Below are 16,389 nucleotides of genomic sequence, written 5' to 3'. Positions count from 1 at the left end.
CCTTTCCCACCCCTCTAGGTTGTTACAGGGCCCCGGTTTGAGCTCCCTGATTCATATAGCAAATTCCACTATCTGTTTTACATATAATAGTGGATGTGCGTCCATGCCTCTCCCTCGGTCTTTTTTTTTTTTTGAAGCTGCATCATATGGAATTTGAGATCTTAGTTTCCCAACCAATGATGGAACCTTTGCCTCCTGCCGTGGCAGCCCGGAGTCTTATCCACTGTACCTCCAGGGAACCCCCATCTGGGTGCTTTCTGTTTCCCTGACCTCTCTTGACCTCTTCCTCTTCCTGGATGCCAGCCTCCCCCCTCCCATTCCCCAACTTGGTTAACTCCTGTTTCTACTTCAGCTGCCTGCTCAAATGTCCCATTTCAGGGCGGCCTGCCCTGTCCCCTGGACAGCTCAGTCCTCCTTGGCCTGGGCTCCCAGAGCATCCTGTCTTTTTCCATCACGGCAGGGAGCTGGTGGTCCTATTTGCTCATTTATATGGTTATCAGACTGGCCCAGTGCTTCCTCTAGAAGGTGAACTCCGAGAGAGCATGGAGTGTGTTTGCTTTTGTCCCCATTGTGTCCCCACTGCCTGGAACACTTTTTCAAATGAATGAATGAAAAAAAATGTGCAAATTAGTTCCCTATGTTGGAACCTTCAAGCAGCTTTCCACTCCTAACTATTGTGAAAATGGCACAGTGAGCACCTTCATTTGAATTTTGTATTCTTTCTTTTGATAGATTCTCAGCAGATAGATTCCAGTGGATAACTGGATCAAGGGGTCTGATCTTTTAAAACTCTGCCTGAATGCTTTCAAGCAGTGGGTGAGAGTGCCTCTTGAATTGAATAAGGGGACATTCGGGGTGAGATAATGTGATAGGAATCACACGACATCACAACTCAGTGAGTCAGCTCGCACCCGAGAGCCCAGTGCAGGTGGCCCGGCCACGTCTTCCAATTCATCCCCCTTGGTGAGGGGCAGCACTGAGGGCCTGGCCAGGTATCCGTGTAATAATACGAAAAAAATCAGAACCAGAGATTTTCCTAAGACCATTTAGACCTTGCATTCGAGAAGGAAATACCCGTGATTTGTTTATTTAATTAACACTATGAACCCAGAGTTTCTTCCACCAAGTAAAATGATCACCTTCTGGATATCTCTGTCATTTGAGAAATATCCAGATTTGTTTCCTTAAATTAGCCTTGGGTTTAGCATGCAGGCATAGTACCGACCTTCAGATCTGAATGTCTTAATTACAACAGGAGACTTGTACCCTCTGGTGTTTACAGGCTGCAATCTGTTTAAATATTTTTCATTTAAAACATAGAGGAACCTGTGTTGGTCAAACATAGTTGTATGGTTAGTTCCATAAATAGACTTTACAGTTACAGTGTGAGTTTTCTAAGTTGCTTCAGTCCTGTCCTACTCTTTGCGACCCCATGGACTGTAGCCCGTCAGGCTCCTCTGTCCATGGGATTCTCCAGGCAAGAACACTGGAGGGGGTTGCCAGTGCCCTCCTCCAGGGGATCTTCCCAACCCAAGGATTGAACCTGTGTCACCTGCATTGGCAGATGGGTTCTTTACCACTGAGCCACCAGGGAAGCCCTACAGTTACCGTGGGTACAGCTTAATGGTGTCTGATTAATGGCACTAAATGATCATTGTGTTTCTGAGGACCTCCCTGGAAGGAGAAAAAGCCTCACCCACCCCCTGGGCTCACCTGCCAACTCCTGTCCCTGGTACAAGGTGCAGCTCTTTGGTGACTATCATTTGTGGATTGCAGACCGTCCAGTCTTGCTTGTTGATGAATGAATGCCTCCCCCATCCTCAGCCCCAGGGTCTGCTAGCTCACCTTGAAGCCTTGGGTGTTTTGGCACCTAGAAGGAAGAGGGCGGGGGGAGGCATGGGGAAAGTGCAGGGTCTCCACCGGTAACCATGCTGCCCTCTGTTCCTAGGCTCGGGCCCACCCAGCTCAAGATCTTCACCTGTGAGTACTGCAACAAGGTCTTCAAGTTCAAGCACTCGCTGCAGGCCCACCTGCGGATCCACACCAACGAGAAGCCCTACAAGTGCTCCCAGTGCAGCTACGCCAGCGCCATCAAGGCCAACCTCAACGTGCACCTGCGCAAGCACACGGGCGAGAAGTTCGCGTGCGACTGCTGCTCCTTCACCTGCCTGAGCAAGGGCCACCTCAAGGTGCACGTGGAGCGCGTGCACAAGAAGATCAAGCAGCACTGCCGCTTCTGCAAGAAGAAGTACTCGGACGTCAAGAACCTCATCAAGCACATCCGCGACGCGCACGACCCGCAGGACAAGCCGGTGCAGGAGGCCCTGGACGAGCTGTGCCTGATGACGAGGGAGGGCAAGCGGCAGCTGCTCTACGATTGCCACATCTGCGAGCGCAAGTTCAAGAACGAGCTGGACCGCGACCGCCACATGCTGGTCCACGGCGACAAGTGGCCCTTCGCCTGCGAGCTCTGCGGCCACGGCGCCACCAAGTACCAGGCGCTGGAGCTGCACGTCCGGAAGCACCCGTTCGTGTACGTGTGCGCCCTGTGCCCCAAGAAGTTCGTCAGCTCCATCCGCCTGCGCGCGCACATCAAGGAGGCGCACGGCGCCGCCCAGGAGACCCTGGTCTTCACCAGCTCCATCAACCAGAGCTTCTGCCTCCTGGAGCCCGGCGGGGACATCCAGCAGGAGGCCCTGGGCGGGCAGCTGCAACTGGCAGAAGAGGAGTTCGTGTTCCAGGGGGTGAATGTGCCCAAGGAGGCGGCCGGCCCCGGGGAGGCGCGGCCTGTGGTGGAGCCCGGGGCCCCCGCAGAGGTGCCCGCCCCGCCAGTGCGCTCGGCCGCCGCCCAGCCCGACGGCGCCGCCCCGGCCCCTCCACCCAGCGAGCTGGCTGCCTCCTCTGTGTCCCCGGACCTCCGTCCACACGCAGGGCTTTCCAGTGAGTTCTTGATGAAGAGCGATCCCCCCACGGCCGAGGCTCCAGTTGCTGCTCCCGAGAAGACCGGCGACACCCAGCAGGGAGGCGCCGCCCCGACTCAGGGCCAGGACGTGGCACCTCTGTTATCCAAGGCCAAAGGCATGGAAGCAAACCCCGAGACCCCGGGTGCCGAGAGCCCCCCGGCCGAGGGGCAGACAGTAGCAGCCTCCCCATGCGACGGCCCAGATCCCAGCAGAGGTCTCAGGTCCAACCCAACTCAGGCTTCAGACCCTCCCCCGGGAGCTGGTGGGAGGGAGGCGGCCCTGTGCCAGCCTGCCTCTTGCACTCCCGCCCCCGAGCACCGGGCCGGCCTCACTGCCTTCATGAAGATCCTGGACAGTTTGCAGAAGAGGCGGATGAACACCGGCCTGTGTGAGAGGATCCGGAAAGTGTACGGGGACCTGGAGTGTGAATACTGTGGTAAGGGGTGGGGGCCGGGGCGCGAGGCTGGGGGGCTCTCTTCCCCGCAGCCCATCCGGCCACCTGGCTGCGGGTCCACCTCCTGTTTGAGTTGAGCTCGTGTCTCTTTGCAAAGAACACCTTCTAAGTGAGCTCGCCGTCCTGGGTAGATAGGAATGGTGCCACCGTGGTGCAGTGTAGCCTGTGAAGTCTGTGAAGGCAGCTAGGATGCTGGGACAGCCAAACCCGCTGGCTCGGCGAGGCCTGCAAGGCGGAGGTTTATCCGCGGCCCCCGCCTGAGCTTTAGCCAAGAGGCACCTTTCTTCTGGCGCATGAGAAGTTTAAAAGTCCAGGTTTAGTAAGTTGTGGCCGTTGCCTAGATGGGCAGAGAGATGTTAATGGGAGTGACTGCAGCTCTTTGTAGGGAGACGCTGAGTGCATCCCTCGCAGCTCACGGTGGAAGCGTGGCCTCGGGGTCTCCTGAGAGCGGGCAGGACCCACGGGAGATGGCCCAGGTGCCGGCAGAGTTTAGAGCCTGGTGATGTCACCCATGTGCATAAACATACGTGGCACCGTAACTGGTCCTCGATAACCCTCCTTTACTCCTCTTCCCAGCACTGATGTCATGCAGAAGTAGTAGCAGCACCCTTGATTTTTGCCACCTGCCACCTTTGAAAAGTCATTTCCAGACAGAGATGTGGTACAAAGTGTGAAGGGTGACCCGGACAAGCATGAGAGGGAAAGGAAGATAGTCGTTAAAAAAATAAAATAATAATAATACTAATTTAAAAAAAAATCAAATTCAGGATAAAAGAAACTTCCTTGTTCTCATGTGAAAATATTTTTTTAGGCAAACTTTTTTGGTACCAAGTGCATTTTGACATGCATGTCCGCACCCACACCCGGGAACATCTGTATTATTGCTCCCAGTGTCACTATTCTTCCATCACCAAAAACTGCCTTAAACGCCATGTAATTCAGAAACACAGTAACATCTTGCTGAAGTGTCCCACTGACGGCTGTGACTACTCGACTCCAGATAAATATAAGCTGCAGGCACATCTTAAAGTCCACACTGAGCTGGTAAGTAGCCCGCCCTAGTGGCAGCCCCGTCTCCCCTGGGTGCTCCCCGCTTCCTCTCGGCGATGCGCACAGAGGTGCCCCTGCTCCGTCGGGAGCCCGGTGTGTGAGCATCCACCCCGGAGAACGGAGAGGCCCTTCTCACGACACAGGCCCCTCACGTTAACAGAGGCCCTCCTTCACCCCAGGGCCTTTCTCACAGGGAGAGCCTCGCGTCTGTTGGGAAGACGATCCCGTTGAAAACATTGGCTTCCTCTGCAGATTTTTCAGCATCAGAGAAAGCCTAGAGAAGAAAGATCTACAGAATAGAATTAAAGCAAAGGTTTCTTAAATCAGGGGTCCCCACCCCCCGGGCCATGGACCTGTAGCAGTCCGTGGCCTGTTAGGAGCTGGGCTGCACAGCAGGAGGTGAGAAGGCGGGCCAGGGAGCCAAGCTTCATCTGTGTTTCCAGCCACTCCCCCTCTCTCACAGGACCGCCTGAGCTCCACCTCCTGTCAGAGCAGCGGCGGCATAATAAACGTGATGTGCCTGAATCATCCCGAAAACATCCCCTCCCCAGCCCCGGTCCGTGGAAACTTTGTTTTCCATGAAACCTGTCCCTGGTCCCAAAATGGTTGGGGAACCGCTCTCTCAAATGACGGTTTAAAGGACCGTTGATAACAGGGCCGATAATGCTAATAGCCACCACTGAAAGCTGTTGAGAGGCTAAGTGAGATGATGCCTGCCGAGTGCTGGGCACACTGAATCATAGTGAGAGCGCAGTCAGCACTGACAATCACTGATGATCCTATCACGTTACTCCTTGGAGACCCTGCAAAAGAATGCCTGCAAAGCATTTTTAGAAAGTGATATGCTAATTCAAGGTGCTGTTAAATAGTCTCATGGTGGTAAAAGCTGTCTGATTCTCCAGTGGGTGATCCTGTAACACTGAGTGAATGTTTATTTTCGCATATGCTCCTCTGTCTTGAGAGCCCGGCACCGGAGAGCGATTTGAGACTCTCCAAGCTGTAAGCGAGGCACACCTGGCCCAGCTGTGCCTCTGCTCCGACCATGTCCCTTTCTCCACGCAGACAAGGCTTCAGAAACTTGATCTGGCACCTCCGTTTCCTGGCCTGAAATCACTAGCACTCAGGAAGTGCGTTACCAAGGGCAAAGTCAGGGTGTTTTGGGTTTAGTGGGTATAAAGAGCATGTGCTTTGGGGTTGGATAACTGGATTCAGATATTGTCTTCAGTAATCACACAGGCTGTGTGACACTGGACCAATCGCTTGTCCTCTCTGAGACTCGGTAGCCTTCTGTGAAATATGTATTAAAAAGCATATTGGCTCTTTATACACACACATACACGTGTATGCACAGACATATCCACAGGTGCATTATACACACCCACACATGTGTGCACGCATGTATCACACATACCTCTACATGCAAAATATACATGTACACATACGTATGTCTTTGCATCTGTACATAGGTCTCTTGGATTATTGGGACGTGTTAAATGGAGTGCTCTGAGTAAAGAACTTGGCTTGTACAGGCAACTATGTAGCTGCTTCCCACCACCTCCTCCCTCCCATCAGTGACCAGGCAGCATGACTCAGAGTCAAGGGTGTATTGCCATCAAGGAAACATGGGGACCTGGTCAAGGAAGTTAGTCAATGACATTTCTGAACCCTTTTTTTTTTTTTTTTTTTAACAGCACTGGGCAAACTCTGTGAAAGGAAGACTTGAGAAAACCAAGTTTGGTTCTAGCATGTTAAAAGTTCAGACCCCATAGCCACCTCTAAGATCTTGGGCAAATTGCTTAGCATCACAGACCCTCAGTATTCTCCTCTGTGAAATGGAGATATGTTACTTTCTTTGACTTCTCCAGATAGTGAAGATTAATCTAGAGAATAAGTATAGAACACCCAGGTCAGTGTGTTTTCAGCCCCCAGGTCATGATCCATTAGAGGACTGTGAAATTAGTGCAGTGAATTACAACTCTTCAGTTGCTCAGTCATGTTCGACTCTTTGTGACCCCATGGACTGCAGCACACCAGGCTTCCCTGTCCATCACCAACTCCGGAGCTTGTTCAAACTCATGTGCATCGAGTTGGTGATGCCATCCAACCATCTCATCCTCTGTTGTGCCCTTTTCCTCCTGCCTTCAATCTTTCCCAGCATCAGGGTCTTTTCCAATGAGTCAGTTCTTAGCACCAGGTGGCCAAAGTATTGGAGCTTCAGCTTCAGCATCAGTCCTTCCAATGAATATTCAGGACTCATTTCCTTGAGGGTTGACTGGTTTGATCTCCTTGCAGTCCAAGGGACTCTCAAGAGTCTTCTCCAGCACCACAGTTCAAAAGCATCAATTCTTCAGCGCTCAGCTTTCTTTATGTTCCAACTCTTACACCCATACATGACTACTGGAAAAACCACAGCTTTGACTAGATGGACCTTTGTTGGAAAAGTAATGTCTCTGCTTTTTGATATACTGTCTAGGTTTGTCATAGCTTTTCTTCCAAGGAGCAAACGTCTTTTAATTTCATGGCAGCAGTCACCATCTGCAGTGATTTTGGAGCCCAAGAAAATAAAGTCTCTCACTGTTTCCAGTTTCCCCATCTATTTGACATGAAGTGATGGGACCAGATGCCACGATCTTAGTTTTTTGAATGTAGTGTATCTTAAAAATGAAATAGAATGAAGTAGAAATTAATCAGCACTCTTTACGTATAACAAGGTAATAGGTATTGTTTTCTGAGACCTTTGGTTCCGTGTTTCAGTGTGTTTATATGCCAGTGTGTGTACACGTATGTTCTCGGTGGTGATGTCAAATGGGTGACCTCTTGTGTAGGTCCCATTAGATGAGTTTGCAAGTCATTGACCCCGATGATGTAATTTATGACATCCTGAATCAGCAGTACTCGGGGGTAATTGTTATGAATGAGATTCCTGGCTCATACCTCCACCATAATTTGTGGGGGGGACCTGGGAACCTATTTTTAAATCAGGTTCATCCCGACACAGACGTGTGAAGTAGCAGGAAGTCAAGCTTCCAGTGGATGTTCAGGATATATCAGTCTGTCCCCTTTGTTCCTGGCTTGTGTGCCTTCTCAGGAGCCCTTGCAGGCACTCGATGCTCAGGGCACCGTGCCTGTCGCCAGCCTTCACCTGGGAGGGGCGGACTCATTCTGGCCTTGCGTCCTGACTCCTTCACTCGTAAGTGGTGTGACCCCTCGTCTGTAAAAGTGGAGTGACAGTCCCGGCCTCCAGGGTTTCCATGGGAACATCTGTGAGGGACCCAGCAGAGGTCCAGGCATGGGGCAGGGCAGTCTACACTAGCTCTCTCTTCTTGTTAGTGGTGGTAGCAGGAGAAGCCATAGTCACAGTGGCGGTGGTAGTGGCTTTTCAGCAAACATTGAAAATCAGTGCCTGGTCTGTACTTGTCTTTAAGATACATATATAAAACTTCACCTGTTATTTTCTGGAAGTAAACTAAAATAATATATTGCCAACAATGCACAGAGAAGTAGAGAGAGCTTTTTTTTTTTGAAGTAGAGTAAAATGTTATTGAACTAAAGCGATTGCACGAAAGTTTTTTCCTTTCCAACAGCTGTGAGGGTATATGGTCGTTTCTTCTGTTATCACAGACCGCCTGTTTCTGTGCCGCCCTGTTTGGACATTTATTCTCTGGGGACCTCAGACTGCAGAGTTTCCTGTGTATAAAGCAACTGCCCATGAGCAAGCCCAAGGACTGGAAGTGAGGGGCATGGCCTGACTAAGTGGACAGGAAGAGCCTGGAAATTGAAATCCAGGCTGGAGCACGTTTCCGGCTCTTTCCTAACTTGCTAACTTAGCCACAATGTTGTGTCAGTTTTCTGGTCTTTGTCATACTTTCCCCATTTGTTGTTCTGTTGCTGAGTCATGTCCGACTCTTTGCGACCTCATGGGCTATTAGCACAGCCTTCCCTGTCCTTCCGTCTCTCCTGGAGCTTGCTCAAACTCCTGTCCATTGAGTCGATGATGCCATCCAACTATCTCATCCTCTGTTGCTCCCTTCTACTGCCCTCAATCTTTCCCAGCATCAGGGTCTTTTCCAATGAGACCACTGTTCGCGTCAGGTGGCCAAAGTATTAGAATTTCAGCTTCAGCATCAGTCCTTCCAATGAATATTCAGGGTTGATTTCCTTTAGGATTGACTGGTTTATCTTCTTGCTGTCCAGGGGACTCTCAAGAGTCTTCTCCAGCACCACAGTTCAAAACCATGAGTTCTTTGGTGTTCAGCCTTCTTTATGGTCCAACTCTCACATGCATACATACATATGTGACTGCCGCACATGACTATTTTCTCCTTGTCCTGTGATAGTTCATGGCCTCTGTGTGCTGGCAGTTCTCATGAGCCCTGTGAGGGCAGGGTCAGAGTCTCCCAGCTCTGTGCCCAGCACCGTGCCTGAGCTGACATGGGCCCCAGAAGGGTGGAGGAAAGATTGAGTCCGTTGAGGTCAGCATCTGCTAAAACCATGGGCTTTTTATTCCTGAGAAATTGTTCAGAGTGGAATCTCCCATTTTATTTTTTTTAATCTTGATGTCAGAGACTTTATAGATGTGCTTATGTGATAGTTAATATACTCAGTGGCTGAGTAGGAGGCAGATTTGGTGTTTTCCACTCACCAGTAGTTTCAGACTTGAGAATAGCCCATTTGCTTCGGGGGCTGAGGCGTAGGCCAGGGCTGGGTTCACCCATCGCTGTGAGCTGGGCTGGGAGCTTTGCCCCCAGAGCTGCTCCCGTAGCCCCTACCCCCTGTCCCCGCAACACAGGGCTATTGCCTCCCTTCTTTCAAAGAGCCCTGCAATGCTTTGAAGGCATTTCCATCAGAGCAAGCAAACAACGGGGGCTGGGCTCTCTTCCCGTCGTTACCTCGTGGGGCTCGCAGTCTCCTCCTCTGCGAAGGACTCTTTTAACCACTGTTCTTTTCAAGTTTCCTGTGTCAGTTTGGGTTTTCATCTTTGGTTGGGAACTGAGGTTTTTGAAAAAGAAATAAATGAGTCCTTAGAGTGTACCCTTCTCACAGCACCCTTTCCCACTGCCTGTGTCCTTCTGAGAGTCTTCAAAGGCATCAAGAAATGAGGGGCCCTGATAAGCTCTAAGATAAATTGCTTTCAGACTACCATAGATTAAAAGAAAAATCAAATAGCAAGGGCTCAGGAGAGATCACTGTAAACTCCTTCAAAGCCCTTCTGAACGCCTCCATCAGCTCTGACAACGCCCAGGCAGCAGTGGGTGGTGACAGCCCCCTGCAGAATGTGTGTGGCATGTGCCCAGGGCATCTTTCAGAAGGGCATGTGAGCATGAGTTCGTCTGCAAGATCTAGGAGTGATGGAGTGACCTAGAAGGTCAAGGGCATAGAAGGACAGTGACAAGCCTGGACTCTGTGATATAGCCTGGGCGGGAGTCTGTGGCATTAGCTGAGCAGAAAGCCAGGACCGTTTCATGGGAGCTGCCTGGACCCCTTAGGCATCTGGGCATGGCAGGCCTTGCTTGGAACCCAGATGCTTGGTGGGAAGTGCATCCAGACTGGTTGTTCAGAAGGTCTTCCATTTCATTTTTGTTTTTGAATATCAAGTACATGTTTCTTGGGCTTCCCAGGTGGCACCTGCCAATGCAGGAAACTGGGTTTAGAAAGATTGCCTGGCAACCCACTCCAGTATTCTAACCTGGGAAATTACATGGACAGAGGAGCCTGGCGGGCTACAGTCCATGGGGTTGCAAAGAGTCAGACACAACTGAGCGACTGAGCAAGACAACAGCCCACTTTTCTTAAGTGAGCTTCAGGAACCCCAGCCCCAGGAGACATTCTGCAGTAGTAGCAGTCCACAAAAGAATTTGGAGGAATGGTCACTCAGAGGCCCCTTTGGGACTTCCCAGCGTGCATTAGCCCATAAGAAGGTCTGTTAGCTGAGTCTGAGTTGCATTAATGGCAAAACTAAAACCACAGCAGCAAAGTCTTTCAGATTTATTGGGCTCTCGTTACAGGCTAAGCTCTGTTCTGAGCACATAGTGTGTGTTTTCTTTTGATAAACCTTTTTAGAGCAGTTTTAGATGCATTGCAAAGCTAAACAGAAAGTACAGAGATTTCCCCATATACCCCCTGTCCCCCCACAGGCACAGCTTCCCCTCCTCTTGGCATCCTGTATCTTAGCGCTTTGCCTTTCCTACAGTTGATGAACCTGCATTGACACATGGAGTTAACGCCCAGAGTCCATAGTTTACGTTAAGGCCCAGCCTGGGTGCTGCACATTTTTGGCGTTTTGGCCAATGTGGAGGGATGGATATACCTCATGAGAGTGTCATGCAGAGAAGTTTCACTCCCCTAAAACTCCTCCTTGCTCCTCCTCCTCCTCATTCCTCTCTCCGTCTGCCCCCTGGCTACCACGGATCCCTTTACTGTCCCCATCGTTCTACCGTTTTCAGAATGTCTTCTAGTTGGAGTCATAGAATATGTAGCCTTTTCATATTGGCCTTTCTTTTCTCGTAGTTATGCATTTAAGTTTCTTTTTCTTTCTTTTTTTTTCCATTTATTTTTATTGGTTGGAGGCTAATTACTTTACAGTATTGTAGTGGTTTTTGCCATACGTTGACATGAATCAGCCATGGATTTACATGTGTTCCCCTTCCCGATCCCCCCTCCCGCCTCCCTCCCCATCCCATCCCTCTGGGTCTTCCCAGTGCACCAGCCCTGAGCACTTGTCTCATGCATCCAACCTGGGCTGGTGATCTGTTTCACCCTTGATAGTATACTTGTTTCAATGCTGTTCTCTCAGAACATCCCACCCTCGCCTTCTCCCACAGAGTCCCAAAGTGCATTTAAGTTTCTTATACATCTTTTCAAGACTTCATAGCTCATTTTTTTCTTAGAGCTAAATAACAGTCCATTGTTGAGATGTACCACCGTTAGTGCATTCACATACGGAAGAACATCTTGGTTGCTTCTAAGTTTTGTCCGTTATGAATAAAGCTGCTTCATCCGTGTGTAGGTTTTTGTGTGGACATGAGTTTTCAGCTCATTAGGGTAAAAAGCAAGGAGTGCAATTGTTGAATCGTACGGTAAGAGTGTTTTAGTTTTGAGAGAAACTGCCAAGTTGTCTTCCAAGATGGCTGTATCATTTTGCGTTCCCATCCGGAGCTAATGAGAGTTCCCACTGCTCCGCATCCTCACCAGCGCTTGATGTTGTCAGTGTTCTAGATTTGGACCATTCTGTAGGTGTGTGATGGTGTCTTGTTGTTTTGCGTTGGATTTCTCTGTTGACACATGATATGGAACGTCTTTTCACGTGCTTACTTGGCATTTGTATATCCTCTCTGGTGGGGTGTCTATTCAGGTCTTTGGCCAGTTTTACCAAAACTGTCCTTTGAAAACATTCTCTCTCAGAAGGTGGCTTGTTCTTTCAGTGTCTTTCACTGTTTATCAGTTCTTTTTTCTTTTCTCATGAATACTGCCTTGGGTGTTGGATCTAAAAAATCATTACCATACTCCAGGTCATCCAGGTTTTTTTCTGTGTCTTCTAGGAGTTTTATAGTTTCGCATTTTGCTTCTAGATATGTGATCCAATATGAGTTAATATTTGTGAAAAGGTGTGAGGTTTTTGTCCAGGTTCACTTTCTTCTTTTTGCACATGGCTGCCCAGTTTCAGCATCATGCTGAGATAACTGTCTTTGTTCTACTGTGTAGTATTTGCTTGTGTGTCAAAGGTTAATTGACTGTGTTTAAGAGAGTTTATTTCTGGACTCTGTTCTGTACCATTTGATCTATTTGACTCTTATTTCACCAATATCACATGCTGTTCATCACTGTAGCTTTATAGTCAGTTTAGAAGTTGAGTAATGTCAGTCCTCCGACTTTGTTCTTCTCCTCTATCATTTTGTGTAGGCTTCTGGGTCTTTTGCATCTCCTTATAAACTTCATAATCAGTTTATCAATACCCACAAAATAACTTGCTGAGATTTTGATTGAAATTACATTGAATCTACCCATCAGATTGGGAAGAACTTTTGTCCAGACAACATTGAATCTTCCTATCCTTGATCTTGGAATAGCTCTCCATTTATTTAGTGCTTTGATTCCTTTCATCAGTTTTGAAGTTTTCCTCATATAGATCTTATACATATTTTGTTAGATTTGTTTATACCTATTCACTGTAAATAATAGTATTTATTTGTACCATTTCATTTTTTGTGTGCTAATGTGAATAGTTCTGTGTTTTTAATTTCCAATTTCACTTGTTCATTGCTAGTATATAGAAAAGCAACTGACTTTTGTATATTAAACTTATAATTTGCCATAATTGCTTATTAGCTCCAGGAGTATCTTTGTCTGTTCTTTGAGAATTTCTTCTTAGGTGATGATGTCATCTTCTTTCTCATCCTCTGTATCTTTTATTTCCTTTTCTTGTCTTATTGCATTAGCTAAGGCTTCAGATATGTTAAAAAGGAGTGCTGGGAGGGGGCATCCTTGCCGTGTTTCTAATCTTAGTGGGAAAGTTTCTGGTTTCTCACCATTAAGTAATGTTAGCTATAGGTTGTTTCTGGACTTTCTTTATTGAGTTGAGGAAGTTCCTCTCTATTCCTGGGTTATTGAAATTGCTTATCATGAGTAGGTATTTGATTTTGCCACATTAATTTTCTGCCTCTATTGATGTTATCATGTGACTTTTATTTCTTAACCTGTTGACGTGATGGATTATATTAATTAATTTTAGAATGTTGAATCAAATGAGATAAATCCCACTTGGTTGTGACTTACAGTTTTTTTTAAACATTTTGGGTTTTATGTGCTAATATTTTGTTGAGGATATTTGTATCTGTGTTCTTGAGAGATACTGGTTTGTCATTTTTTTTCCCTTTGGCTGGGCTTGGGTATTTTCTTTCTCCCATGAAGACATGGCATTCTCCCTCTTGCAGGTCTCTGTCTAAATTTTCCCTTCTCCTCAGAACACTAGTCATATTGGATGAGGGCCTGCAACCTCATCTTAACTGATTACATCTATAATGACCATGTTTCTAAATAAGGTCACACTGAGATACTGCGGGATTAGGAGTTCAACATGTGAATTTGTAGGGGACAGAATTTAACCCATAACATCCGCTCTCTGAAAAGTTTTCACGGGAAATGGCATTAAAGTGACCATTAAAGTGAGAGGAAAGATGGATGAGCTATACAGAGCTTTCATTCACCAAAGCTTCTCCCCAACTGAGGACGTGGCACCGCAGGCAGGCGGTAGGTGACAGTGCAGAGTGGACGCCTTCCCTGCGGCCTGGATGGGACGTGGCCTGGGGGTGGTCAGGGCCTGAGGTGGGCACCCGTACGCTTGAGTTCCAACGCCGGCTCTTCCTCAGAGTCCTAGGGCTCGTCACCCTGGGCCTTGGTTTCTTAATCTGTAACAGCGTAATAATGCCTGTCCTTCAAGAGTGGCTGTGAGTCTGATTAAAATAACTCACGTGCACACACGTCTTGAGCACTGGAGGGTGAAATGTTCATCGGGTCTTGGAGATCTAATATATCGCATGGTGCCCATAACCAACAGTATGTACTGTATACCTAAGATTTGCTAGAGGGCAGATCTTATATTAAGTGTTCTTGTCGCACACATGATAATCTTGATAAAGGAGGGAACTTTGGGAGATGATGGAAATGTTAACATTGGGAGATGATGGTCTCCGTTGTAGACCCTGAGGCTGAGCTCTGCTCTCCACTGGCCCAGCCGCATCCACAGGACTGTTATTTCTAAGGTCAGTCTCTCCCTCATGAAAGGGAGGCGAGGCCGCTGCCCTGCTGCCCTCGAGTCTCTGGGCCGTGCAGGGCTGGCCGTGGGCGCTGGGAAAGGTGTCTGTGTGTCTCGCTGTGGTGGTGGTGGTGGTATTTCCCACAGACCCTGGGTGTAAATGAGACAGTCCATTGATTATGCTCTCTTTCTGTTAAGGACAAAAGGAGTTATTCTTGTCCTGTGTGTGAAAAGTCTTTTTCAGAAGATCGATTGATAAAGTCACATATCAAGACCAACCATCCCGGTAAGGTTATGCATCTCAGAGTGGGAGACCGATTTTAAAAATGCTCATGTTGATTTTAAGATACAGCATTGTATAGCAGCTATGTTAAATGAAACTAAAAGAGAGATGAAGATATGAGTCAATTCAAGGGGAAGAGTTATCTTTACTTAAAGCTCAGGTGTTTATATAACGATTTGCTTTATTTTATCATTTTATCTAGTCTTCAGAGGCATCTGGCCCCAGTCTCATGGCTGTCCTCCCCTTTGTAAAACTGTGCTGCCTGCCCAGGTGGCGCTAGTGGGAAAGCACCTGCCTGCCAATGCAGGAGACTTAAGATACATAAGAGACATTTGATCCCTGTGTCAGGAAGATGCCCTGGAGAAGGAAATGGCAACCCACCCCAGTATTCTTGCCTGGAGAGTCCCATGGACAGAGGAGCCTGGCGGGCCACAGTCCATCGATTCCCAAAAGAGTTGGACACAACTCAGCGACTCAACAACAGCAACAACCAGCTGACACAAGACTTTCTTTTTTGCAGTTGGGTTGTTTGAAGTTGTCATGTCGCCTGAGTTCCTTGTGTTCTACAGGACACCCCCACCCCAGGATGCTGATTCACTGGGGAGGCCCAGTCTTTCCCCCTTATTTCCCATATTCTGCTCTTGTCCGACTTGCCTTGTCATACTGCTTCTCAACCCCTCACATTTTGTGTTAGCAGGAGTCTAGGTCTGAGAGACTCACTCTGATTCTGGTGTAACTTTTTAGGCAAAAGCTCTCTCCCATGACCCCACGAGGCGCAACTTACCTTGCTGCCTCAGAGCTGCCAGGATTGACTGGGCAGGGGTGGGGTCCAGGCTCTGTCAAGAGGCCCACGTAACCTCTCACTGGAACCACGGTTCTTTGGCCGCTTCTGGTTGTCATCTGCTTTTCTTCTAGAGGTTTCCATGAGCACCATCTCCGAGGTTCTCGGGAGGAGGGTCCAGCTAAAAGGGCTCATTGGCAAGAGAGCCATGAAGTGCCCGTACTGTGATTTCTATTTCATGAAGAATGGCTCAGACCTTCAGCGTCACATCTGGGCTCATGAAGGTGCGTGTCCCTCTGTCAGAATGGAGCGTGTATGTGATTCTGTGCTGCCTATGGGAGTTCTTGGGGCTTCCCTGGTGGCTCAAATGGTAAAGAATCCGCCTGCAATGTGGGAGACCCGGGTTCGACCCTTGGGTTGGGAAGATTCCCCTGGAGAAGGAAATGGTAATCCACTCCAGTATTCTTGCCTGGGAAATCTCTTGGAGAGAGGAGCCTGGTGGGCTACAGTCCCATGGGGTCGCAAAGAGTTGGACACTGTTGAGTGATTAGCACTTTCACTTGGGGTTCTTTAGGAGGAAGCCATGTCCACACCCCCTGCAGCTAGAATTCTCTTTACCTACTGCAAAAATGTGTCTGCCAGCCAGCTGAGACCAGTGGTTTCAGCTGTGCATGACTCAGTCGCAGGGAGCAGAGATGTGCAGTCTTCACATCCTGCTTGGAGCTGTAGTTGAGCAAGTCACCATGATTCCTCTGCAGAAAGTGAGCTTCAGGAGAGCAGGAACCAAAGCTCTGGCCCAGTCTTGGGGGTGACCCTGGTGGTCACCCCGGTGCCCTGCGTGTGGTGGCGTTGAGGAGGTGCTGGGGTACTGGACGAAGGAAGGCCCCGAGGACAGCAGATCCTCCGATTCCGGCGGGCGGGGAAGGCCTGCGTGGAGACCAGGCAGGGGGAGGAGGGCGGCAGCCTGTGCTGGGCCGCACACGGGCACTCGGGGCAGCTGATGGTTGGGGTCTGTCAGAGACAGTGGGGCTGTACTTCTCCCCCTGGGAGGGGACGTGCCTTCCCAGCGAAGAGGCTCGGAGCCCTGCGGCTGGGGGGCGGCCTTCC

General features: G+C 48.9%; 1 protein-coding gene across 2 annotated transcripts in view; it reads left to right on the top strand.

Moving 5' to 3' along the window:
• Window positions 1-16,389, top strand: part of ZFAT (zinc finger and AT-hook domain containing) — a 140,759-nt gene that overhangs the window by 56,661 nt on the left and 67,709 nt on the right. For both annotated transcript variants that reach the window (XM_043483276.1, XM_043483275.1), the window contains 4 exons: window positions 1,949-3,399; window positions 4,229-4,461; window positions 14,417-14,504; window positions 15,417-15,566. In XM_043483276.1, coding sequence (XP_043339211.1) covers window positions 1,949-3,399; window positions 4,229-4,461; window positions 14,417-14,504; window positions 15,417-15,566 — 1,922 coding nt within the window. The remainder of the gene's footprint in view (window positions 1-1,948; window positions 3,400-4,228; window positions 4,462-14,416; window positions 14,505-15,416; window positions 15,567-16,389) is intronic.

This window comes from Cervus canadensis, chromosome 12, assembly GCF_019320065.1.
Source record: "Cervus canadensis isolate Bull #8, Minnesota chromosome 12, ASM1932006v1, whole genome shotgun sequence".
Classification (NCBI taxonomy): domain Eukaryota; kingdom Metazoa; phylum Chordata; class Mammalia; order Artiodactyla; family Cervidae; genus Cervus; species Cervus canadensis.
Note: the sequence above shows the minus strand (reverse complement) of the source record. Positions and strands in the feature narration are given on the sequence as shown.